The following is a 27,496-nucleotide window of genomic DNA, read 5'->3' on the forward strand; positions in this document are numbered from 1 at the left end:
TTAAAAATAACATTACACAAGGCACAGCCTTTACGTATCTCTGATTCCCCTATCTGGAATGCACACAAAGATTTAGAAACCTAATAATTCTGCTAAGCTCATCATAGTCTTTTTTTAAACACAGGCTTAAAGTCCAACTCAGAGCAGGAAACAATTGAGTTCATAGATTTATTCAACTACATATGTAGCCTACTTTAACCAGTTAATCACCCACATTAATTAAAGTGCCTTCTCTGAGGAGGTACCACATCTCCCATCTCACCACAACACTCTCAGGTGAAAATATGACTGTGAACAGGAGTGCAGAAGATGGTCACTTTATCCCCCCATCTGTGCAAACAATTCACAAACCCAGATTGTGAACGTGCAACTTTAACAGCCTGTAAAGCTCTGATAACTGACTCACACATATTGTTCGGTCAAGTAAAACACTTCTGACCAGCAGTTTTAAAAGTACCGTCAGCATAACTTCAGCCAACTAACAAAAAAAAGTTGAATGGGAGACCATATTATCTTTGGGTAAGTTCTATGTTTAACTTGTTTTGCAGAAGGTCAGACAGTAACACTTTTCCTGCAACGTAACAGGTGAGTCTACGGCTAAGACAGAACATACAAATGTGATCGTGTGAGAGAAACCCCAGAGTTACAGATAAGTGTGTGCAACTGTAAACATGAATGTAATGTAGATAAGGGTAAGTAACTTTAATAGTATAAGTCTTTACTGATTTTATCGGAAGGAATAAGAGGACTTTTACTTCTGATTAAAATGCAGAGTACATCTTACAGTTATGTGTGGTTTGAAGTGTGGTATTTAGCAGCAGGTATAAAATCACAATTACTTTCCCAAAACAAATAGAGAGTTGTCTTTATGTAATTTAGAAGTAGAACTGAAATCTAGCAGTGAACACATTCACTTCCATTATTAGTCGCTTTTCTCCCCATTTAATTGCCGTCAATGGTTTTTCGGGTACTATTCCCCTCTGATCAAGAGCTCTCCATGCTCACTTTCTTTTTTCGGTCATCTGGTAGGGTATATTTTTCAACTGGAGATTATGCATACGTAATGTAATAGAGAGGTTTTAAGTTCTGGTATAGATCTGTCCTCTATAAGTAGGGTTTTCATTCTGTAAATGTGAATATCATAAAAGATGGACTTTATACAGGAATCACAAGTCCATAATGTCACTTATTCATAATTCTAAGCAAGTAAAAGAGTTAAGGCAATCCATGGCTTCACAGTATCCGATGCTCTATATTGCTCATTTTATGCTCTGAATTTAATTAAAGCAAATTATATGGCTTCTGATCTCGCCAGCTTTATATTTTTTTTAAAATCTAGACTTGGGTTTAGCCAGATCTGATGACTCTGTCCCTTGCTTTAATTTTGTGTTTTAAAGAATGGTTTGACTCTTGCTCAACACAGTTTAGTACTGCTGGAATAGCTGCTCTGCTTCCTGTTTTCAGAACCCTCGGCTGTCCATCGGCTCATGTCTAGCGGCCAGCACTGTTCTGTCTCTGCTCCATACTTTATAGTTTAAAATTCAGTGCTTTGAGACGCTGCTGTCTTCTGCATTTTACACTCAGTCTCACTGAGCTGCAGGTCCACTTTTATTTTAAAAAAATAAAACATTAAAAAATGAATGAACTTTCTATGGTCAGTCAGTGTCACTGGAATCGCTGCTCTGTTCGCCCTGCACCTTGCTTCGATGCTGCATGGCACGGTGATATGCAATCTGCACCGATTTCCTGATGTTTGATTTCCTCCCCTCTAACATCTTCATTTTATCCAAGGTCTGGTCCACGCCAAGAGGAACGAGTTTTGTTCGAGGGAGCCATTGCCTGGGTAATAAGAACACATTATGTACCAGCATTGTCTACAAGTGGCCTGCTTAAATATGCAAATATTTTCACCAACGTTTTATTTGCTACTAAACAATCTGCTTCAATCTCATCTTTCCCTGTGTCCCCCTGCTCCCGCCAGTCAAACACCATGTATACTTGTGTAAGCATCAAATTTCTGAGACCCGTTTTTTCAGCAAAAGTTTTGGGGACTTTTACACGGTGCTGTTTTTGAGGGGCTTACTTTCAACTAAAAGCTAATGGGGGAAGCTATTGCTGAGACAGGTGGAAACATCCTACCTGCACTCTCATCATTTGGATACATGCCCATGAACAGTTCTAAACTGTGGAATTTATCTTTGCTTCCAAACAGTGCCAGGGTCAATCGGCCCCTGAAGATTCTTTTTTCCAGTTCCATGGATTTTGAACCTGATTTGGAGTGCCCAGTCTTTCAGGTGGCTGGCCACCCGGTTCCAGACTGATTTGCTTTTCCTGCACTCATCGGACATTAGACAAATGTAATGACACACCAAACTGTTTTAGTGAATAAGGATTTTTGGCCAAATATCAGGGGTCGATATTTACACAAGATTGACTATTGCTTGAATATATACGGTAGATTGATCCATAGAGTCCACAGTGCAGAAGGAGGCCGTTTGGCCCATCGAGTCTGCACTGACTCTCCGAAAGAGCACCCCACCCTGCTCCCCGTAACCCCATCTAACCTGCACATCCCTGGACAGTAAGGGACAATTTAGCATGGCCAATCCACCTAACCTGCACATCTTTGGACAGTGGGAGGAAACCGGAGCACCCGGAGGAAACCCAAACAGACACGGAGAGAAAGTGCAAACTCCACAGTCACCCAAGGTAGGAATTGAACCCGGGTCCCTGGAGCTGTGAGGCAGCAACTTTGCCACCGTGGCATACATCCTTTGAGTGTATTTTTCGAAAAATAATTCTCAGATACAGGTGTTCTTGGCAAAATTAGTAGATATTGTCCATTCTTCGGTGTCCGGAGAAGATGGTAATGGGCCTTCTTGAACCACTGCTTCAAAGGGCACATTAGAGTCAACCACATTGGAGTGGAATTGGAGATTGGGCTAGGGGCTGGTTTAGCACAGGGCTAAATCGCTGGCTTTGAAAGCAGACCAAGGCAGGCCAGCAGCACGGTTCAATTCCCGTACCAGCCTCCCCGAACAGGTGCTGGAATGTGGCGACTAGGGGCTTTTCACAGTGACTTCATTTGAAGCCTACCTGTGGCAATAAGCGATTTTCATTTCATTTCAGCTGGTAAAGATGGCAAGTGTAAAATTGATACGAGTGAACTAGTTGGGTTAATATGCGAATCAAAGATTAATCAAAGATTAATCAAAGAAACCTTATTCACTGAACATCATAACTTTTACTGATTTTGGATTTCCAAATTTTTATAAACGGAATTAAAATTCTCGGACTGACATTGTGTGACTTGGATTATTAGTGATGATGAAGCCTGGATTGACTAGTCTAGTAACCCTATCTGAGAAAAGAAAACATTTTCATTGCTTTTCTGAAGTAGATTTATTCGTAATATATTGAAATGTTTAAGCAATTTTAATCTGATTAGTTAGGGGGTTGTAAAAAATTGTGAATTGAGATTATAATAGACAAAGAAACGAGGAAATTTAATAGAGGTTGTAAAATTGTTAAAAATATTTTGATAGCCTGCATTGGAAAATACTATTTTCTTTATACGTGGGACTCTCTAATGACGGCTAACCAATGTAAAATTGTACATAGAACATACAGTGCAGAAGGAGGCCATTCGGCCCATCGAGTCTGCACCGACCCACTTAAGCCCTCACTTCCACCCTATCCCCATAACCCAATAACCCCTCCTAACCTTTTTGGACACGAATGGCAATTTAGCGTGGCCAATCCACCTAACCTGCACATCTTTGGGTTGTGGGGGTGAAACCCACGCAGACACAGGGAGAATGTACAAACTCCACACGGACAGTGACCCAGGGGTATTAATGCAACATTGATAATATAATTAACTTGTTTACTTTATAGCCATATGTTTAAAAGAAAATTTCAATCGGATTATCTAACTTAATCTCTCATTTCCATAGTGTTTTGCGAATTTAACAGGTTCACTCTCATTTCACCAAATGCTCCTTATGCAAAGCTGAAATGTGATCCATTAGAGTAAATAAATGAAAACATAAGAAAATATGGACAGATAAGAGGCCATTTAGCTCACTAAGCCCTCTCCTTTCAACAGGTCATATGGAACTTACACAATTATAGAATCTATTGAATTGATTTAGTCCTAGAGATGTGAATAACCACAAGGGAATGCAACCTTTCAAGGGCTCTTTGCTAGAGCAATCGGCATTTAATCCCCATACCTTGCTGTTTCATATCTCCCTATATCTTACCCTGCTTCAAATATTTAATTACCTTTCCCTTAAAAGATGCAGTGCTTTCTCCCTCAGTTACTCATGTGGCAAATTCTTCACTGTTCCCTATAAATACATTTCTCCTGTCATCTCCCCTTACTCTTAGTGATTAATAGAACTTGGCAATTTCCCAGAACCTACATTCTCTCAAATTGATATGATTAAACCCTGTGGCCTGAACAAAAACAGTTCTTTCATTATTACCATGTTCTCTTGTTGTCAAAGAAAAGAACGAGGTAGAGGTGTTCCCGTGCTTCCACGGTCATTTGTTCTCCCAGTTTGAGCACATCCAATGGTGGAACAGGGATTGGAACACCGTGATGGTACAGCCCTTCCCGAGGCATCTTCGGATCTATAATCTGTGGAAGTAGATATGGATTTACAATGGCATCTTAATAACTACATTCTCTAGAATCTTTGCGCTTTTCTGATACAGTCTATTCCAGATGGTTCAAAATAATTTATTTTTCTTCGCAGCAATGTTACAAATATGAACAGAAAAAGGTTGTTATGTTTTGGGACTGTCGCTTTAATTTAGGCCAAAATGGAGGAATGAAAGAGGTCATGTGACATACTCCAAATTCTGTCCGTCAACAAGGCTGGGTGACTTGGTTGTTAAAGGTTAAAGAGGAAGGAGGTGCAAGATGTTTGCACCTGTACACTCTAGATAATGATAAAGGCATCTGTGCTGACAGTGGATAGACCATTAGTCTCCCAAGTGATACAAGGAGGTGTCAGGAAAGTCAATTTTTATTGATGTACTTTGAACTGTCTATTTAATTCCCAGGCAGAATGGAGTTAGGAGTCCAGAGGATAGCTAATTAGCATTTCCACCTTGTTACAAGGCCATATGATTCACATTGCCATGGGGATTGCTGTTGCGAGGGGAGGGGCCCATAGCAATCCATTGTAGAATTAGATTACAGGGATTTTCTGATATACTTTGAAACTCACAAGAGACGAGGAAGTCTACAAGGGTCAGAGAGAAAGTGACAGTCCTACATTCAAAGCAGAGAACATTTTGTCTTCATTATTCACCACACAGAAGGCAAGTGGGAGTCAATTTTCAGATTGAAGCAACCACGTTCATGAAGATTTAAAAGGGCTGGAAGATTTGCCCATTCTTGGCTAGTGAGAGGAATCTCCAGGGTAACCCTCACCATAAAGTCAGTCCTGAGATTAGAAGTTACCTGGCTGGGAAAGGATAATGGAAGCTGGCCATTTGAACGGAGAATAACTTGAAAATGAAAAAAATGAAATGAAAATCGCTTATTGTCACAAGTAGGCTTCAAATGAAGTTACTGTGAAAAGCCCCTAGTTGCCACATTCCGGCGCCTGTTCGAGGAGGCTGGTACGGGAATTGAACCGTGCTGCTGGCCTGCCTTGGTCTGCTTTCAAAGCCAGCTATATAGCCCTGTGCTAAACCAGCCCCTGACTTGAACTGGTTCTGGAAGAATAACATCCACTTATGAAATAATGTAAATATAATCATGGCTCGGGAATTTTCAGTCATTTTAAAAGTTAAATGGGGAAACTTTGTGTAATCTAGAACTTAAGTTGCCTCCCGCAATAGTATTTAGTCAATGCTATTTTTGGTTTGTTTGTTGGATTAAAATTTGACATCTCGTCGTGTGATCATTCTAGTCAGTCACTGGAAATTTAAATATCTTTTTAAGTTATTGATCCCTACGAGGATTGTAACAGCGATCAATTGGTACAATTTGAAATCTTCATGCCAGACTTGTTCTGTGTAATGTAGGATCAGCTGGAGTTTGTCCCATTAGAAGCTAACAGCAAGAAGGAGCACACATTCAGGAGCATGCTCTACCTGATTCCTTTGTAATCGATATTTGTGGCCAGATTATGTTGAGGTCTAGCCACCACTCTTTGTGTGCAGGAATCCGGGGCAAGTATTTTATAAACAGCAGTGCAACATGTTGTAGTAGAGGTAACAGCACCACAGAGTGGTGGGACATGGCTCTGCACCAATGATTCTCTATGTGGCAAGTTCCTGGTCTCGGCTGCGCCATTTCTCCAGAGGTCTATTTCACAAAATCTGATTTTTCAAATGGAAGATATGGAATTCCAGCGAGTATTATGCTGCAGAGATTCATTTTAATTTGTTGCGCATTTCAGAAAATTCAGAGAGTTTAGTTTCCAACATGGATATGTACCACTGCCAGCTCTGTTTCCAAAGGGTCGAAATTGAGTTTCCACTAGCCCCAGTATCAAATAATGGGGAGGTGAGGAAGTGCATTCTGCTGATAGGTTATCTCATAAACCGAACTATTGCCCCTTAATTCTTATTAACAGTGTGTTTTACAGTCTAGGTTTGTCAAAATGGACACAGCAGATATTTTTGTACGGAGTTCCATAAAGCGGTGGCAGGAAGTTAATGACCGCACAATTGGATAATTCGTGTTCAGTGACATCAGTGCAATCGTACCACATCATGGACAACTGAGCAAGTTATTTAAATTATAGTCACAACTGAAATTGAAGAGCACATTAAGAAATGAAAATAGATTATATTGTGGAATATTATAAGCCAGGAATAATTCAATCAATATGAATTCGATTTAATTAGAGGGAATGGGAAAGGATTTAGTGTCCTGTCAAGATTTATCCCTCAATCAACATTACACAAATCAGATCTTCACATTGCTACTTGTGGCAATTGCTGAGGGCAAATCGACTGCTGCATTTATGCATTACAACAGTGAGCAATGAAGTTTTGTTTTGAAAAGTGCTTCAGAACATACTCTGGTTGTGAAAGGCGCTATATAAATGCAAGTTTTCTTTTCACTGATTGGTCAATAGCCTAGAATTCAGTCTATTCATTCTATTTCCTAATGAGATATGCTGTCCTTAAACAAATACATTAAAAAATCTTATGAAAAATGCACTAATCTCACCCTTTGTGCAATATTATAATTTACAGAAATTAAATGACAATGAAAAGAAGTTGCACATAAGTAAAAGGAGCAGCAAGGAATATCTCACAGCCAAACTTCTGATTCGTCATTGTCAAAGGACATACCAGAGCCGGGTAGGATGGGTATCCCCTGCACTTTGCCCAGACCAAATCCAGAGACTCCAATGGACTGTCCTCATCATCTGACATCCAGCCTGTAGACCGGCTCAGTCCCTTGCGCACTATTATAAGAAAAAGATTTAGTACATTCAGTAGAGATTCGAAAGAAAGGGTGAAATTCTCCGGTATCGGTGCGATGTCCGCCGATCGGCGCCAAAAACGGCGCAAATCAGTCGGGCATCGCGTCGCCCCAAAGGTGCGTAATCCTCCGCATCTTGGGGGGCCGAGCCCTAACCTTGAGGGGCTAGGCCCGCGCCGGACTGATTTCCGCCCTGCCAGCTGGTGCGGAAATGACATTGCCGGGCGGCGCATGCGCAGGAGCGTTAGCGGCCGCTCACGGCATCCACGCGCATGCGCTGTGGAGGGAGTCTCTTCCGCCTCCACCATGGTGGAGACCGTGGTGAAGGCGGAAGGAAAAGAGTGCCCGCACGGCACAGGCCCACCCGCGGATCGGTGGGCCCCGATCGCGGGCCAGGCCACCGTGGGGGCACCCCCCCGGAGCCAGATCGCCCCGCGCCCCCCCAGGACCCCGGAGCCCGCCCGCGCCGCCTTGTCCCGCCGGTAAGGTAGGTGGTTTAATCTACGCCGGCGGGACAGGCATTCTAGCAGCGGGACTTCGGCCCATCCGGGCCGGAGAATCGCGGGGGGAGCCCGCCAACCGGCGCGGCACGATTCCCGCCCCCGCCGAATATCCGGTGCCTGAAAATTCGGCAACCGGCGGGGACGGGATTCACGCCAGCCCCCAGCGATTCTCCGACCCGGCGGGGGGTCGGGGAATCTCGCCCAAAGTTCTGAATGCAGTCGCACCATGTGGCAGGAGGGGTCGGAGAATCTCGCCCAAAGTTCTGAATGCAGTCGCACCATGTGGCAGGAATCCTAACTACTTCAAAATTCAACTGAAATTTAGGAATCATTCAAACTTCCCAACGTGGAAAGTAGAAAACGCGTGTTTTTACAGATAACTGAAGTCACTTGTTTTTAATACTAGCATCGAGTTTGTTTTAGATCTTCCATTGCAAATCAAGTGATTTGGTACATTCAAAATGCTACGTGTCCTCACACCCGCATGCAATAGAGCACATTTTAAAACAGCTTGAAGTCCTTGAGATTATTGCATTGGACACAAAGATATTAGGGAACAATACATTAAAATAAAAGTCATTAACCTTCAACTGGCCCATTTTCAAAATGTTAAAAACAGTTATGATGAACAAGCTCCTTCCCAAGTGATACCATACAAGGACCACAATGGGAAATCAAGTTAAGAGTTGCATTAGAAGATACTCATTTGGAATCTGGGTTATTTCTACACAGCATGAGGGAGAATGCTACAAAACCAGTACAGGGTGCAAATATTTTCACCAATAGTTTTCACAGGATGATGCCCAACCTATTCGCACTAACTAATGTGATGCTGGCAGGGTTAGCTTAAGAAGATGTGCACAAAGATTACATTTTGCATTAGAACAGAGGAAAACTTGACTGCAGAGAGTGCATGCAATGTACAGATTCAAGCACCTGTTAAATGGCACGTTATACTACTGGTCAGAGCAATTCAAACCCTGAACCTCTCCTGAATTGTGACTGAGCATAAATATTAAACATAAAGAAATATTTAAAAATACACTATTGCTGGCAATTCCAATTAGGGCACAATTTTTAAAAGTTTTTTTTAGAGTACCCAATTATTTTTTTCTAATTAAGGGGCAATTTAGCATGGCCAATTGTAGAAGCCAGGTATTTCGAATACAACTAGTATAGGTAAAAGATAGCTGTTTAAGCATAAATATTAAGCCCCAGTTTTAAATACCCACTTATACAGCATAATTCACTTTTACTGAGGTCTGTTGTTCTGGCAAATGCATATTTTCAAAGTCAGTGTGACATTAAAACAGCACAGTTGCAAGACAATTTGACACTGCTTGTGCTAATTGTCAAGGACAAGGACTGAATACCATAGCAACATGAAGGCACCATTGTTCATAATTCAGATAACAGCTAAGTCAGAAAAGCTAATGTTGCACATTGAAGATGGACGCCTTGCCATCAAATCAAATGTGTTTCAGTCTAACCCAAACCAATTAGGATTATATTGGGGTGTGATTAGATGACTTAAGACAGATATGAAAGTGTATAACTGAAAGGTTTCCGCCCGCCATTTTAGTGTTGTCTGTCCTTAATTTCTGTCTTTGATTCTGTCAGAGTGTCTTTCTGTAGTGTCTTTGTGTTGTGTTGTCTTTCTGTTAGTTTAGTCAGTTTTGTCCTTAATAGTCTTCCTGTTAGTGAGTCTTTGTGTTGTTGTGTTGTCTGTCCTTAATTTCTGTTTTTGATTCTGTCAGTCTGTCAGTCTACTTTTGACTTTGAGTTTAGCTGAAGATTAGCTCTCTCTCTCTCTTCATGTTTCATTGCCAGACTTTGACCTTTTAAAAGTTACTTTCGAGCTGTCTGCCTAAACAAAAAAAGATAATGTCTGTAATTCTCTGAAAGCTTCGAATTGTCTACGAATTGCTTTTTAAATGACTTTCAAATTGTAATCAAGCAACTACAAATAAAACAATTCTTTTTGGCACCTGAGAAGTTTTAACTGAAGTTTCTGCTGAGGAGTCCCAGTATTCGCAAAGTGCTACTGATAGCCGAATAGCAGAAATTATATAAATTCCTTCAACTTTACACAGTCGAATAATACTAGGAATCGAACAACTTGGCATAGTCCAGAAATATTACAAATCTTACAACTTGTCGTATTGCGCCAGGACTTTGATTCATCAACTAAGCTTCCCCCAACTTGGCGTAGTTCGGCAGGTTAAGATCCCTTCAAATACTAGATTCCAACACCAACCCACCTAATCTGCACATCTTTGGGTTGTGGGGGTGAAACATACGCAGACACGGGGAGAATGTGCAAACTCCACACAGACAGTGACCCGGGGCCGGGATCGAATCCGGGTCCTCAGCGCCGTGGGCAGCAGTGCTAACCACTGCGCCACCGGGCCGCCATCGCAATTAGGACAGAAAATGCTGGAACCACAAAGCAGGTCCATCAACAGCTGCAAAAAAAAGATGCACGAACCTTTTGAAGGTGTACACCCAAAATGTTAACCTATCTTATCTGCTATTAGCCTCTCACACTATCTGTCTTGCAATTATATGCTGGCCTTGTAACTAACTTTGATCTGATGCTTTGTAAATTTCATACAATTCCATTTTTGTTACATATAGGAACTTTTTTCTTATTCATATTGTGTGCTACATTGCTATGCAATATATGTCCTAATATAGCTGCAACATATTTAATACGCAGTGGCATTTTGTACATCATATTATATGCATATGTGTGCACATAGACATGTGTATAAACATGATGTTTTCATGTATTCTGCTACTAAAATGTCAGGTGCTACTGCTGTTGTCAGACTTGATAGTACACACACCTTTATCTTTTCACCTACCTTCATTCAGAAAATTCTTTAATCTTCCTTGCTTGACAGCACCATTTGTGTTTATGACTTGATAGAAGGAAAATGTTTTAGAACTTAAGTGACAAATCCGAAAACTTTTTACCCCCTCCAAAAGTGGACTCACCACCATGTCCATGCCTGCTTGATCCAATTGGATAGGATTCATTCTCTGTACAGGAAGTGTCCTCACTACTATCTTCATGGAAGTTCACTCGGGAAAAAGAAGGTTTCCCTCGACCCTGCTTCGAAGGGGTTGTGCTAGTGTGAGAAAGAAAATGCCTTTAGGATAGAAGTTACATTGGGGAGTGCGCGGAAAATGCTATAGTCCCTCTGTGCATGCACTACTCTATTTACCACCCTCCGGATGATGCGTGCTACTCACTCTTGCATGTGCCTCTCACTATTCATTTGCAAACTTTGACATTGTTAGTGAAAAGTGGTACTATTATGAAATATGTTGCAGCACGGCAAGACATAGGGCAGTGTTCTTCAAACTTTTTTTCCGGGGACCCATTTTTACCAACCGGCCAACCTTCGGGACCCAACCCGGCCGACCATCGGGACCCAACCGTGCCGACGAGTGACCCACGCCGGCCGACCTGAGTGACCCACGCCGGCCGACCTGAGTGACCCACCATTTTCTCTTACCTTGTTTGCTGCTGATAAAAATGGAGGAAATGGTTTTGGAAATGGCACTGCGCACCCTGGGTCGTGGGCAGGTGACGGGAGGGTCGTGGAGCCGTCCTTCGCGGTGCTCCTGATCGCGCAAATCCCCGTGTAGCAGCAGGCTTTTAATAACGCCGGCTGCAAGCGGCCTTTAAAATGGCTGCGAACATGTTAAAAAAATTCGGCCGCATTGCGCATGCACAAAACTATGCGCATGCGCGCCGATGATCGGGCGCGCATGCGCAGTGCAGCCGCTATTTTTTTTAAACGGCCGCAGCTTTTTGTTTTACAAGTTTGGGGGGGGGTTTATTCATTTAATTTTTAGTTTTTTCATTTATTTTATTTTGTTTTACAAGTTCAGGGGGGGTTTTATTCATTTATTTTATTCATTTAATTTTTTTCCCATTTATTTTATTCATTTTTAAAATTTTTATTTTTTTAAACAAGTTCGGGGGGGTTTTATTTAATAAAATTTTACGGAAAAAAATGCAGAACTTTGGACAGATGGAGACTCCATACTTTACGACAGGCTTCACCTTCATCCAACAGGTTTCATTGGAGGAGCGTGTACGAGGGCCAAAGGGACCCAAAACCATTTCCTCCATTTTTATCAGCAGCAAACAAGGTAAGAGAAAATGGTGGGTGGCTCAGGTTGGCCGGCATGGGACGCGAAGGTGAGCCGGCGTGGGTTGCGAAGGTCGGCCGGCGTGGGTCGCGAAGGTCGGCCGGGTTGGGTCCCGAAGGTCGGCCTGTTGGTAAAAATGGGTCCCCGGAAAAAAAGTTCGAAGAACACTGACATAGGGGACCCTTTTAACCTAAACAGCACATCGCAGATCTAACCTAACCACTAAAACAGAGCATCAGAGAGGAAAACACAATTACTCATCCCTCCAGCTAAGCTGCTATTCAGAGAAAGCATATGTCATTAACTCTGTTAACCCAAGGGATATTGTGAACGCAGGAAGCCTACCAATCGCATGCTGAATACAGACTTTGAACATATGCTTTTTAAATCCGTACTGTTGCTTTGAGCAGCAAATGTGACTTTGTTACACTCTATTATCATTTGGTTAAACCCAGCTAAGTTCACGGTTGTACTGAAGGTGATTACGATTCTGTTGGTTTACTCTGAACATCAATTTACTTTTACTAACAAAACAAAATTGTGACCATCCTAACTGATATTGTAGGTTATAATCAATACAATTTCTCCTATATAATGAGTGCTTTGTGCACATAATTTATACCAATAAACCAAGGTCAGACACAGCAAGGCCAAAATCAGAGAAAATATCTTTCTGGTCTACCTGAACAAAGCATCTTAAACCTTCGGAGTGCACACCCTACTGAAATAGTACGATTTCAATCAGCTATTATTATAGCCTTTCGGAGTATTCAGTGAGAAAATTGAAAACGTAATTAAGGAATATGTAGGTTTCAATTGTACGGGTGAGGTGTCGAAGGCAGTCGTCTGGGAGGCTCTAAAGGCGGTGGTGAGAGGTGAGGTAATTTTGTTTAAGGCTAGGGTGGATAAGGAGGAGAGGTTGGAGCGGCAGAGGGTAATAGATGAGATGTTGGAGGTAGATAGGAGGTATGCAGAGGATGGGGACACGGCGAAGCTGGAAAAGAGGAAGGAACTACAGGCGAGCTTCGACCGACTATCCACCAGGAAGGCGGTGCGCCAACTGAGACGAGCAAGGGGTGCAGTTTATGAACATGGAGATAAGGCGGGGTATGTTAGCAGGTCAGCTCCGGAGGGAGGCAGCGGCAGGGGAAATTCTTCAGGTGAAGGATAGGGCAGGGAAGTTGGTGGTGGCCCCAGTGCTGATTAACAAGGTTTTTGAGGAGTTTTATGAGAGGTTGTACAAGTCAGAGCCACTCGGAGGAGACCGTGAGATGCAGGAATTTCTCGATGGGTTGGAGTACCCGAGGCTAGGGGAGGGGGACAGGGCTACATTGAAAGGAGCAATAGTGGAGCAGGAGATAAAGGATGCGATTGGGAGGATGCAGTCGGGGAAGGTGGCAGGGCCGGATGGGTTTCCGGTGGAATATTACAAAAAATTTAAGGATAGATTGGCACCCCTGATGGTGGGGATGTTTGAGGAGGTGATAGGGAAGGGGGTGTTGCCGCAAACCTTGGGGCAGGCATCGATTTCCCTGTTACTAAAAAAAATAAGGATCCAACGGAGTGTGGGTCGTATCGGCCCATATCACTTCTGAATGTGGACGTAAAAGTGTTGGCGAAGGTACTGGCAGGTAGGCTGGAGGAGTGCCTTCCGAAGGTAATAGGGGAGGATCAGACGGGGTTCGTGAAAGGGAGGCAGCTGTTTTCGAACATTGGGAGGGTTTTGAGCGTTGTTATGGCACCGGCGGAAAGAAAGGAAACAGAGGTAGTTGTGGCATTGGATGCCGAGAAGGCGTTTGATCGGGTAGAATGGGGGTACCTGATGGCAGTGCTGGAGCGGTTTGGGATTGGACCAAGGTTTGTGAACTGGGTAAAGCTATTATATAAGGAACCAAAGGCGAGTGTCCGCACTAATAATATCAGTTCGAGATATTTCTCTCTCCACCGTGGGACGAGACAGGGATGCCCTATGTCCCCCCGGCTGTTTGCACTTGCGATTGAGCCGCTGGCCATCGCATTGAGAAGTTCGGGAGCATGGAAGGGAATAGTGCGGGGGGGGGGATAGAGCATAGGGTGTCCTTATATGCTGATGACTTGCTGCTGTATGTGTCGGAGCCGAGTGCGTTGATAGGAGGAATATTGGAGCTACTGCGGGTATTTGGGTCTTTCTCGGGGTACAAGCTGAACCTGGACAAGAGTGAGTACTTTGTGTTGTCTCGGCCGGGGGTGGGGGCAGGGGTGGGGGGGGGCTGCCATTCCGTAGAGCAGGGACTCATTTTAGGTATCTGGGGGTGCAGGTTGCCCGGGAGTGGCGGAGGCTTCGCAGGTACAACATCACGAGTTTGGTGGGGAGAGTGAAAGCCGATCTGGCAAGGTGGGACGGCCTTCCTCTGTCACTGGCAGGTCGGGTACAGGCGGTTAAAATGAATGTGTTGCCGCAATTCCTGTTTATTTTTCAATGCCTACCGATTTTCCTGCCAAAGTCTTTTTTCAGGGAGATTGAGGGAAGGATTACCTCATTCATATGGGGAGGGAAGGTGGCCAGAGTGAGAAAGGTGCTGCTACAGAGGGGAAGGCAGGCAGGGGGTTTGGGTCTCCCGAACTTGTTGTACTACTACTGGGCGGCAAATGTGGAGAAAGTGCGGAGCTGGGTCAGAGGGGTGGATTCTCAGTGGGTCAGAATGGAGAAGAGTTTGTGCAGGGGGTCGGGGCTGAAGGCACTTGCAACAGCGCCGCTCCCGATAGCTCCGGGGAAATATTCAGGGAGTCCGGTAATAATAGCTTCATTGAAAATCTGGAGGCAGTTTCGCCAACACTTCGGGTTGGGTTTAGGGTCAAGGGAAATGCCGATTCGGGGGAACCACAGATTTGAGCCAGGGAGGTGGGATGGAAGTTTTCGGAAATGGGAAGAGAAGGGGATTAAGACGCTAAAAGATTTGTTTCTTCAGGGTCGGTTTGCAGGATTGAGGGAGCTGGAAGCGAAGTATGGGCTAGAGCAGGGAGAAGTGTTTAGGTACATGCAGGTTTGGGATTTTGCCAGGAAGGAGATACAGAGCTTCCCAGAGGAACCGGCCTCCACATTGCTGGAGGAGGTGTTGACGACAAGGGGACTGGAGAAGGGGGCAGTGTCAGCGGTGTACGGAGCTATTCTGGAAGAGGATAAGGCACCACTGGAAGGGATCAAAGCAAAGTGGGAGGAAGAGCTGGGAGAGGTTATAGAGGAGGGGGTCTGGTGTGAGGTGCTCCGGAGAGTGAATGCCTCCACCTCATGTGCGAGGTTGGGGCTGATACAGCTGAAGGTGGTATATAGAGCGCACCTCACGAGGGCGAGGGTGAGCCGATTTTTTGAAGGAGTAGAGGATGTGTGTGAGCGTTGCGGGGGGTGGGGGGGACACGGGGGGGGGGACGCGAATCACGTTCATATGTTTTGGTCCTGTCCAAAGCTAGGGGAGTACTGGAAGGAGGTGTTTAGGGTAATTTCCAAGGTGGTGCATGTGAAACTGGACCCGGGTCCCCAGGAGGCCATATTCGGGGTGTCGGACCAGCCAGGGTTGGAAACGGGAGCGGAGGCAGATATCATAGCCTTCGCCTCGTTGATCGCCCGAAGGCGGATCCTGCTGAGATGGAGAGCAGCCTCTCCACCCAGTGCCCTGGCGTGGCGGGGGGACCTGTTGGAATACTTGACCCTTGAGAAGGTTAAGTTCGAACTGAGGGGAAGCTCTGAGGGGTTCTACAAGTCATGGGCACTATTTATTATGCACTTTCAAGAACTGGATAACATCGAACATTAGTTGGGGGGGGCTGTGTAGATTAAGGGTGACTATGGGTAATCCCTGATTCCTTTTTGTCATTTGTTTATGTAAACATGTGGGCTGAGGTTTGGGGGTTGGTGGGCGGATGGGATCGTTGTTATTATGGGGATTGACATATCTTGCTGATTAATATTTATTGTTGATGGGTGTAAATGTGGGAGAAAATGTGAAACAGGAGAATTTAAAAAATAAAATTTTAAAAATTATAGCCTTTCGGAATAAGACAATCAATTGATTGCCAAATCATTGTTTCATTTAGTAAATGTATTAGTTTTAAGGAAAAGCATAGTCCCAGGTTTTGTGTAGTAGACTTGTGGCAACTAAAATCAGCTGATACTGCCTGAGTAGGATCCTTACTATGGATATAGATGGAAAACTTGCCTCTCATAAATCTGGGCTGCATTCAAACCCAGGCATGAGACAGGGCAAGACACGAAAACAGAAACGCTGGACAATCTCAGCAGGTCTGACAGCACCTGTGGAGAGAAAAGGGAGCTAACGTTTCGAGTCTGGATGACTCTTTATCAAAGTTAGAGAGAACTGGAAATGGACAAGACGTTGAGCTACATAGACTATTTACTTTGGTAATGAATACACAAAAGAAATCTCAGTTACCTAGTGCGGTCTGAAGCTGCACTGCTACTTGTGCTGGAGCTGGACTCAGTGTCAGAACTGCTACGTGGGAGGCTTCGCTCGTTCCGATACACACGGAAACTCTCATTCACAGGTTGATTGCCTCCATCAAACCCATTTGTTGGCAAACCTGAAAATGCAAACCAGATTGCAAAAGATCTGTTACGCACACAATAAGCACAGTTTATTTTGTCAATGGTCATTTTCCTCTTAATTCCTCACACAGTTGCTCTATTTACTGATGTTCTGTACTGGAATTAGATGGGTCTTTACATTATAATCAGATCTTCACTCGTGGGCCTGTGGTTCCACCAAGCACAAAATCATGCCACCCGTGCTACTCAAGTCAAATTAGCATTTTATACTTTGGGTCACCACGAGTAATAAGGGCCACAATTGTACAGATATCACAAGGTGCATCAAACTGGTGACAATCCCGGGGTTTTGCTTGATTAGCTTTCAGAATTTAGATGGTATTTCAAAGACCTTTACCGGCATAAACGTTTAAAGATTGGGTTCATTCCGCCACAGGAACGGTCTGACCTGGTCTACAGGCGAGGGGTCAATGGAAAACCCAGTTTGATGAACCGAACAGTTCTCCTTTACATCCTGTGTTCTACCAAAGCTTTCTCACAAAATGAGTTTGCCATCATTCCGATAGTGCCTCTGGGGACTATTAGAGGAAGGCAAATGACACCTTTTTCCCCTCTCTCTATGTGGTGGACGTGTCAGCCAATTATCTTCCTGTCAATATCTGACAATAGAGCGAAAACTGCAACTGAAACCTTGGACACTACTGCAGTATATTATAACACCAGCAAGACCTCAAAATATTGAATGTTACAGCACTGTGCGTTCTGCCTTAAATAGCCCCACAACAGAATATAGGAATATTGATAATATGAGAAGATGGTCATTTCCACTGAGAACGAAAGAAAACTATGATTTCTCAACACAAGTGAAAAGTTACATATCCAAGAAACTTTTTGTTTTTAGGTACCCCTCATGGTTACGGATGTCAGTGCTGGAAAACAGACTATTTTATGCCCGCTGTTTCCACTGCCAACATCAAGTGCTCCCAGACTGAATATTGCCAGATTCGATCAGGACAAGTATCCTGCACACTGCCTCAAAGCTGCAGCCTCTCCAAGTCAGATCACAAGCAGATTTTTGTCTTTACTGTTTGGATGGTAATTTGATTAAACAGATTGCCTCCCTTCTTTATAAATACTATGAATGCAAGCAATCCACACTGCTAAATTACAGTCCAAAAAGCTAAATTTATGGTTTAGTACCGATTTATAATCAGATTTGGACTATGAATTCAACTTCACTAGCAACTAGACTGAGATTGCCAAAAATGCAATTTATATGGCAACTGCATGAATCACACAAAAAAAGATGTGCATTTCATCAATAGTGGATTGAGACAACATCAGGTCCCAGAGTTGAAATGTCACTGGGATGCATTTTCCTTCCGCCTATTGACTATGAATGGCAATTAGCTTTGTCTAACATTCTAACTGACTGCTCCTTCAGCATTTTAATCACAGCTTCATTGTCAGAATTTCAAATGTTTGGCGCTGGTAATCCAGACAGATAAATTTATTTCAAGTCACTGTAAAGCACTAATTTTACCTATGTGTGCGTCGCCTAAAGCCGATTTGTCACTGTCGCTTTCAGAGCTCGTGCTTGGGCTGCGGCCTCGTTTCCTTGGCTGGCTGGATCTGCTCAGAGTTTGTGGTGCTGTTGGATTCGGAGGGCTACTGCCCTGGTTCGGAGGGAGCTGAGTGTCACGATTCTTCGGTGGTCGACCTGGACGTTTGGGCAGACCCACACATTTGTTTTTGGATTTTGCTGTGAAAAGGAATTTTGTCCGTCTACCCACTTCTGCTGCCGAGGCTGACGAAGAAGTAGTGCCAAGACCTGGAAGAGGAACATTTTTCAATAAAAGCCAAATGGTAGAAGTTAATGCTCTAAGATCCTTTGAGAGAAGAATGTCCTTTGCATCACTTAAAATACATATTCAAATGACTACCTAAAAGTTTCTAAAATCAAAATCAAATAGAATAAAATCCTCATGGTAGCACAGGGATTTTTCAAAAACAACATCATAGAATGGTTACAGCACAGGACGAGGCCATTTGGCCCATTGTGTCAGGGCCAGATCTCTGCAAAGCCCTTTCCTGGTAATGTTGCGAGTTTTTTTTCCACTTCAGGGGCGGGATTCTCCCCTACCCGGCGAGGCGGGGGGGTCCCGGCGTGATGGAGTGGCGGGAACCACTCCGGCGTCGGGCCGCCCCAAAGGTGCGGAAGTCTCCGCACCTTTAGGGGCCAAACCCTCACCTTGAGGGGCTAGGCCCGCGCCGGAGCGGCTTCCGCTCCACCGGCTGGCGGGAAAGGCATTTGGCGCCACGCCAGCCGGGGCCGAAAGGTCTTCGCCGGGCGATGTGGGTCCACGCATGCGCGGGAGCGTCAGCTGACGTCATCCCTGCACATGCACAGGGGAGGGGGTCTCTTCCGCCTCCGCCATAGTGAAGACCATGGCCAAGGCGGAAGAAAAAGAGTGCTCCCACGGCACAGGCCCGCCCGCGGATCGGTGGGCCCCGATCGCGAGCCAAGCCACCGTGGGGATACCCCCCGGGGCCAGATCACCCCCCCCCCCCCCCCGGAGCCCGCCCGCACCGCCTTGTCCCGCCGTTCAAAAGGTGGTTTAATCCACGCTGGCGGGACAGGCATTCCAGCAGCGGGACTTCGGACCATCGCGGGCCGGAGAATCGGCGGGGTGGGGACCGGCGAAGCGCGATTCCCGCACCCGCCGAATCTCTGGTGGCGGAGACTTCGGGACACGGCGGGGGCGGGATTCACGCCAGCCCCCAGCGATTCTCCGACACGGCGGGGGGGGGTCGGAGAATCCCGCCCCAGATGTTTATCCAATTTCCTATTGAATCTGCCTCCACCACACTCGCAGGCAATGTACCCCAGATACTAACCATCTCTGCGTAACCATCTTTCCTCATGTCAGCTTTGATTCTTTTGCCATTTACCTTTAATATGTGTCCTCTGTTTCTCGACAATGGAAAAGGCTTATCTCTATCTACACTGCCTAGACCACTCATGATTTAGAACACCTCCATCAAATCTCCTCTCAATAACCCCAGTTTTTCCAATCTATCCACATGACTGAAGTCCACATCCCTGCAACAGTCTCATAAATCTTTTTTTATTAAAACTGCAATCTCTCCAAAACCTTCATTTCCTTTCTAAAGTACGGTGCACAGAATTGGACACAATATTCCAGTTGAGGACGAACCAGTGTTTTATTAAGGTTCATCATAACCACACTTCGGATACTGTGCCGAGTTTTGGTCTCCATAATTAAGGGACGACATAGCTTCACTGGAGGTGGTACAGTGAGGGTTAGTCCCAAGGATTAGGGGGTTGGCCTATGGTAAGAGGCCGAGTAAAATTAGGCCTATATTCACTGGAGTTTAGAAGATTTGGCGATGATCATATTGAAACACACAAAGTTCTGAAGCGGCTTGACAGGGGAGACACTGAGATTGTTTCCACTGGATGGGGAATCTAGAACACAAGAGGTAGAGTCTCAGAATAAGGGGACAACGATCATTTCGGACTGAGATGCAGGGAAATTTCCTCAATCAAATGGTTGCGAATCTTTGGAATTCTCTACCCGAGAGGGTGAAGGATTCTCCATTGTTGAAAATGTTTAAGTTTGGGATAGACAAATGTTTGTTTCTCAGGGAATCAAGGGATATGGGGGGGGCAGGTAGGAAAATGGAGTTGAAGCCCAAAATTGTATTGATTGGCAGAGCAAGTCTACTCCTCCTCCTCCTAGTTCTTGTGTACCGTAATATAAAGTTCAGAATCCTATATGCCTTTTTAACCACTTTTGCAACCTGCCCTGCCACCTTCTACCCCCAGCAAATCACCTGCATTGCCCTCATCAAACCTCTAAATTACCTCATCAAAATAAAATTTAGTTAAATATCATTTGCTTCAAACAAATCCGAGATAGCTTTCCTTAATTAATCCACATTTGTCTATGTGACTGTCAATTTTGCCCCAGATTATTGCATCTAAAAGTTTTCTCAGTACCAAGATTAAACAGATTAACCTGTAGTTGCTGGGTTTATTTACCCGTACACCCTTTTTGGGGACAAGAGTGTAACATTTGCAATATTCCAGTCCTCTGGTACCACCTCCCATATCCGAGGAGGCTTGGCCAGCGGTTCTACAATTTTCACCCTCACTTCCCTCAATATCCTCGCATACATCTCATCCAGCCCAGTGTTAGCTGCAATCTCTTTTCACACTCTCTCGGTTTCTTTTTTTCAATTCCCGCCTGGATTTTCTATATTCAGACTGGTTCTCACTTGTATTATCAATTTGACATTTTGTCAGACATTTCTGCTTCATCTCACTCGTCTCTTTCATCATCCAAGGAGCTCAGGCTTTGTTTGTCCTACCGCTACCCCTCGTGGGACTGTACCTGAATAATCTCCTTTTTAAAGGCTGCCTGTGGTTTTGCAACAGTTCCGCCTCCAATCCTTGATTCCAATTTATCCAGAGCAGGTCTGTTGCCGTGCCACTGAAAGGTGCTCTCCTCCAATTAAGTATTAAACACTTTTCCACTTGATTGTCCCTTGTCTTAGCTAATCTAAACCATATGAATACTCTGGTCACTGTGTCCTAAATCTGCCTCAACTGACACTTGATCCACGTGACCCATCCTCATTCCCCAGAACCAGACCCAGCAATCCTTCGTTCCTGGTTGGACCAGAAACATAAGGATGAAGAAAACTCTTTTGAACACACCAGAAATTATTCTCCCACTCTGCCCTTTGCAGTTTTACCATCCCAGTCTATAGTAGAAAGGCTTGAAGCTCCATTATCACTAATACCTTACCATCAATCTGCTCCTCTACGTCATTCCCACCAATTGATGGCTTACTGACTGCACCCAGTAATGTAATGGCACGTGAATTCTTTCTTAACTTTAACCAAATAGATCCTGGACGGGATTCTCTCAGCCCGGGGACGGGCCGGAGAATCCCCGCGACTGGGTCACGCAACCCCGACGCTGGCACGCGATTCTCCACAGAGCAGAGAATCAGCGCCATTGGCGCCGGCATGGTTGGCGAGGAGCCGGTCGCTCTACGCGGCTGGTCCGCCGATTCACGGCCCGGGATGGGCCGATCGGCCGCAGTTAAAACGCTGAGTCCCGCCGGCGTCGTCCACACCTGCTCGCAGCCGGCAGGAACTAGGTGTGCAAGGGGCGGGTGGCGGCCTGTGTGGGGGGGGGGGCTCCGATGCGGCCTGGCCCACGATCGGCGGGCCGGCCTCTCTGTCCCACGGCCTCTTTTCCTACGCGCCGGCCCCTGTACTCCTGCGCCATGTTGCGTCGGGGCCGGCGCATTGAAGGAGGCCACCGCGCATTGGCGCCAGCGCCACTGCACATGCGCGGATCCCATGGCACACAGTTCTCGCCGGGATCGGCAGCTGGAGCGGTGTGAACCTCTCCAGCAACGTGCTGGCCCTCTGTAGGGGCCAGAATTACCCCTGGCAGGAGCCCATTCACGCCGTCATAAAACACGATGGCGTTTACGACAGCGTGGACACTCTGCCGCGGGATGTGATAATCCCGCCACCTGTCCCTAAAACTGTCTCATTACATTATACTGTACACTTGGAGCTTACTAAGCCCTGCCCCCTTCAACTTCTCTCCTCCTTGCTTTTCTTTCTGCACAAGCATACATAAACACAATGTTGGGGGTCGGTTAGCTCAGATGGCTGGACAGCTGGTTCATGATGAGAAGCGATGCCAACTGCGTGGGTTCAATTCCCAAACCAGTTGAGGTTATTCTTTTCAACCTTGCTTCTCGGCCGAGGTGCGGTGACCCTCAGGTTAAACCACCACCAGGTGGAGCACTGCTGCCTACACCGCTGAGGACCCGGGTTCGTTCCTGACCCTGGTTCACTGTCTGTGTGGAGTTTGCACATTCTCCTCGTGTCTGCATGGGTTTCACCCCCACAACCCAAAGATGTGCAGGGTAAGTGGATTGGCCACACTAAATTGCCCCTTAATTGGAAAAGATAATTGGTACTCTAAATTTATTTTTTTAAAACCACTACCAGTCAGCTTTCTCTCAAAGGGGAAAGCAGCCTATGGTCCTCTGGGACCGTGATGAGATTTACATCCCAACAATACTCTTGGGAACCTTTGGTTGTCTAATGATCCATCAGGCAAACTGACAAGCATCAAACAGCCAGGAGCTATAAACAATTCCCAATTGAAAACATACATTTGTACATTATTCCATATAACACTTGGCAATCCTCTTCAACAGTAAGCGTAAATGATTTTATTTCAATTCACATTCTAAGGGGTGACTAGAAGCAGATGCTTTACAAATGAGAACTCTGCTAAGAACAGTGGTCACTGACTGAAATTTCCACTGCAGGGAATTTGCAAGGCTGGTTAAATCCAAACAGATCTCAATTTATCAACCAATCATTGAAATACAAACATTCAGCTGCTTTATGGAGATAAAGTCTGCAATTGCCACCACATTATCATCACAGCTCCAGCAATCTGGAAAATTGGAGGCAGGAAAGAGTGAAGGCATTAAGTAAAAATATTACCAATGGGTCCAAAGTAAAAGACACAACAGACGTAAGATACTATTGCCATTTGATTTCATATTTTCCTCTTCAAAAATCAAATTTTCACCAAAGGCATATATTCCCTTATAAAGGGGGAAACACTAATGGTGTACTTTGTACCAATTTCACATTAAGAGTTGAAGCATTTGTATATTCATGATTTCTCAGTCACTCCTTAACACCTTAATTTGTTTTTACAAACTATAAGATAACACAGTGCGGCTATGGAGAACTAGATTTTCTGGGTTTGCCCGAGTTGAAATTTCCTGACCAATGTTAGGCTGGCAGCCTGATCGTCTCTGAACAAGAGTAATTCATTAAATAAAAATAGGATGTTAGGCACAATTCGGTGCCAGGATAAGATGGACCGCATGCAAAAGTTGGTTTCTGCATCTCGCTTCATTCTACTGGCAATGCTCGGACTTCACAGTGAACTCCTGCTCCCTGGCTACTTAGCCAAGAGTTTTAAAATCTATGGGCACGACTCTCCAGCCGCGTTGTGCTCAAGGGACAGTGTAACGCAGCCGGTGAATGCCGGGAAAGGCCTCCAGCGAGCCTCCCGACAGGCTTCGTACCTCCTGAGGTTCTCCAGAGTCAAGGTTCTCCGAAGTCCCGTGAGACGGAGGAGTCAGAACACCGCTCCAAATGGGCAAGACCGAATGACGCTCGCAGAAGTAGGTCGTAAACCAACTTACGACCTACCTGCGCGGGATCCACCGGCCTCCCTCGATTCTTCAGCCTCCCCAGGGAGGATGCAGTCAGACGACGATCAGTGTTGATCCACACAAACGCGGGCCAGGCAGAACGGCACCCAGGATGTCTCCTGGTCCACCGGAGACCCTTGGCTGGTCAGGGTAAGTGCACGGTGGCTTCCTGGCTATTCCCCTGGAATGCGGGCACAATGGCACTGCCAAGCCAACAGGAGCACTGCCTAGGTGCCAAGCAAGGATGCCCGCGTGCAGTGTGGCACTGCCTAGGGGGTGCCATGCCGATGAAACAAAGGTCGGTGGTAGGCTTTGAAGGGTGGGGGAGTTCAGGGCAGGTAAGTAGGGGCCTCCAAGATGTTGGGGGTGATGGATGGGGGTCCTAGAAGTGAGGGGGTGCTGTAAAGGAGCTTGGGGGGGCCTGAAGAGGAGGGATAGTGACCATGTGTGTGTGGGGTGGGGTGACATTGCCCATGGGTGGGGGATATGGTGGACTCACAAACTCACTGAAGAGATCGGGCACACTTTCAAAATGGCGGCCCGATCTCAGAGTTCAGCTCTCCAGTGCTAAAAATTATTCTAAGTGTGGGCTAAACCGATGAGAAACTCCCCAGGGCCCCATAACGTGTCACTGAATAGCGGTGGGGAACTCGCCGGTCTCTCTGAAAAACCTGCCACACATTAACTTCGAGACTTTTTGAGAGAATCGCACCCTAAAACACTTAAAACAATGGGCAACTGAGAGACACTAATAAGGTGTTGATATCATCCCTTTCTAACTTTTAGGACAACATGAAAATTCATGTAATAAAATCCCTGTTAATAAGCTGCTACTAAAGCTTTGTGTAGATAGTGGGGTGTGTGGCTTCACACAGTTTAAAACTGAAGTAAACAAAGGTTAGAGAGGTAAATGTTTGCAATTTCTAATATCATGTGCTGAGACACAAGTACTCGCTCAAATAAGGTTTGAAGAGTCCCAATCACTGGAGCACACTGATCTTCCCACAATCTAATTGGATTCAAATCTCCTCATGTGATCTCAATGCCCCACACCCCTGCAATCTATCCATATATTTTTTAAATCCATTTTTTAAAAGCGTGAAATAACTTAGTGGTTCCTCATTTGGTTTTTTTAACATTTCTCTGCAGACTCTGGGGGAAAAAAAGAGGATCATCCATACCTTTCCCAGTCTCGTGGCTACTGCTTTCCTCAGCGGCACTGTCTGTCTGTCCGTCTTTAGCCGATGGGTTGAGGCCAGCTGCAGATCCACGACCTGGTGCACCGTGCCGGTCTGATCCTGCGTTTGGCTCTCTGTGCTGACCGAGTTTCCGTCGAATCATGGCGATCTCCTTTCGCAGGAGCTTGGCTCGACGTGATCGCCCGTTGTTCTGCTTAGTGGAGCCCATTGTGTCCAGTTTGTCGAGAAGCACTTTCAGCTGTTCTTCCAATGGCATATGTGATCTGTTCTCGGAAACCAGCAGTCGATCCACTTCTGGCAAGACAGAGAGACCAGAGAAAGACCAAGGCAAACAGAGAAGTTGTTTGTGAGAGAGAAAACGAGAAAGAAATAGACAGGTAGAAAAGAAGCAAGCCAAAGAAAACATTCACAATCAGGTTTCTAATGAAGGATGTGACTGTAAATTTACATTACAATTATTTTATCATGATCTTTGGGACTCAGCAGTAGACAAAATGATAAGGCAGTAAGTAGCAAGAGCTCTTTGCCACTTATTATTGGTCGTACGTTTTTTTGTTCATGTACTGTGTAAATACGTACAACGACAATTAGATTCAAGAATACACACAATATTAACAGCTCCAATTTTGTTTCAGGTATAAAGCAAGACAAATCTTGAACAATTTTAATGATTTGGAACAAAGATTACAGGCATCCCAGTGCAGGTTATTGACATGCCACACCAATGCCTCTTTTTAAATGGATAACAATGTTATAAAACGTCAAAGATCTTGGTGTAATTTTTTATTATTATTTTTCTCTTGGAGAGTTCCTTCTGTGGACAACATTGGTTCTTGCTGAGCAATAGCAGGTTTCGGCTAGCTAATCAAAGTGACTGTTCTTCTAATGTGAGATTAATTAGTTAAGAGATAGTAGACTGTACAGTCTTGTGAGCAATTGAGGTTGCCCAGATTCTTGCTGAACCTACAAGTATCTGTTCCAGCTTGGATTTTCCCTCTCCAAGGCTAGAACACGAGTGTCACATCTCTGCTGGCGTTGAGATTGAAGTTAATTTTGTACATTGGGGGAATTCGCAATATAAGTGTATGATGTTGATCTGTGTGTTTTATGCTTTTCTTTTTTCTGAAAGGCTAAAATTGAATTAAAATATTTTTTTTAAAAAGAGAGTTAATATTACAGGCTGGGAAATAAACTGGACACTGTTCCATCTGTAGTGTTGTTACATTTTGTCCTTCCTAAAGTTATTTTCATCAGTGAAATAAATGGGGGTGGGGGGATCTCTTGCATTGATAGACCTCTTAGAACTATGATATCTAAAAGATCTTGCGTAAGTTCAAGATTCAGTCTTGTACATGTATTTTTACAAAAAAAATGTTACTTTCAGCTAATGGTATTATTACTTTCTTTTTATTGTTCTACTTAACTACACAACAAGCTGAGCCTTGCAGGTAACAAGATTTAATTTTTAAACACTGAACTCTGAGTTTTAACAAGAGATTCATCAGATATCACGCTATCAAGAAAGGTGACAGATTTAGTCTCCAAATTAATTGATCTCAAACACTGGGATTCATCTCTTATGGTGTGACCTCAGTTGGGATGATGGTGGAAGGGCCATGACCCTTTGCTCAGGAAGGTTGAAAGAACATCAGCCAAAGCTGCTGACTTTGCCGGCCCACCTTTGCTGGAAAATGTACGCATGCCATTGTCCATGAGACTGTAAAACCATAAGACGTAGGAGATGAAGTAGGCCATTTGGCCCATCGAGTCGGCTCCACCATTCAATGAGATCCTGACCGATCTGATATAACCCTCAACTCCACTTTTCGCCTTATCCCCATAACCCTTGATTCCCTTACTGATTAGAACTGTGTCTATCTCAGCCTTGAACATGTTTAAGGACCAAACCTCTACAGCAAAGAATTCCACAAATCGGGTGAAGACAGGATCAGCCTCTGAATTGATACCCTTCAAAATTGAAAAGACGTGCCACAGTCACTATTTAAGATTGCACGCACAGATTAGTCCAGTTAAACGGAGTTTCTTAGGTGGACAATCATACTCGTTAGCGAGTGATCGCCAAAGAAGAAAAGATTAATCGCAGGCTGCTATTTGCTGTGGAATTGGGCCCAGCATGAATGAAATCTTTCATGCCAGAAAAGGGAATATGAATTCTTTGTCTTTCATATTCAATGAATTTTTCATTGAATATGAAAAACAAAAATTCCGAAATTCATAAAACAGCTGCAATTATCAAACCTCTGCCTTCTCTGCTTCGGATATAATCTATGGCCAAGGACCTGCAGAAATTGGTTTGAGAACTGAAATTGGG

General features: G+C 44.8%; 1 protein-coding gene across 7 annotated transcripts in view; it reads right to left on the bottom strand.

Moving 5' to 3' along the window:
• brpf1 (bromodomain and PHD finger containing, 1) overlaps window positions 1-27,496 on the bottom strand; it is a 95,301-nt gene that overhangs the window by 6,573 nt on the left and 61,232 nt on the right. For 5 of the 7 annotated variants that reach the window (XR_011934206.1, XM_072472807.1, XM_072472802.1 and 2 more), the window contains 8 exons: window positions 25,147-25,458; window positions 18,213-18,500; window positions 16,557-16,704; window positions 10,963-11,096; window positions 10,830-10,886; window positions 7,327-7,442; window positions 4,491-4,645; window positions 1,698-1,839 (listed from right to left, as the gene is read on the bottom strand). Coding sequence is in view for 6 of the 7 variants with exons in the window: in XM_072472807.1 (XP_072328908.1) it covers window positions 1,698-1,839; window positions 4,491-4,645; window positions 7,327-7,442; window positions 10,830-10,886; window positions 10,963-11,096; window positions 16,557-16,704; window positions 18,213-18,500; window positions 25,147-25,458 (1,352 nt within the window). In the remaining variant the exon portion in view is untranslated. The remainder of the gene's footprint in view (window positions 1-1,697; window positions 1,840-4,490; window positions 4,646-7,326; window positions 7,443-10,829; window positions 10,887-10,962; window positions 11,097-16,556; window positions 16,705-18,212; window positions 18,501-25,146; window positions 25,459-27,496) is intronic. The other 2 variants (XM_072472805.1, XM_072472806.1) reach the window with 2 other exon arrangements.

Source organism: Scyliorhinus torazame, chromosome 13 (assembly GCF_047496885.1).
Source record: "Scyliorhinus torazame isolate Kashiwa2021f chromosome 13, sScyTor2.1, whole genome shotgun sequence".
Classification (NCBI taxonomy): Eukaryota; Metazoa; Chordata; class Chondrichthyes; order Carcharhiniformes; family Scyliorhinidae; genus Scyliorhinus; species Scyliorhinus torazame.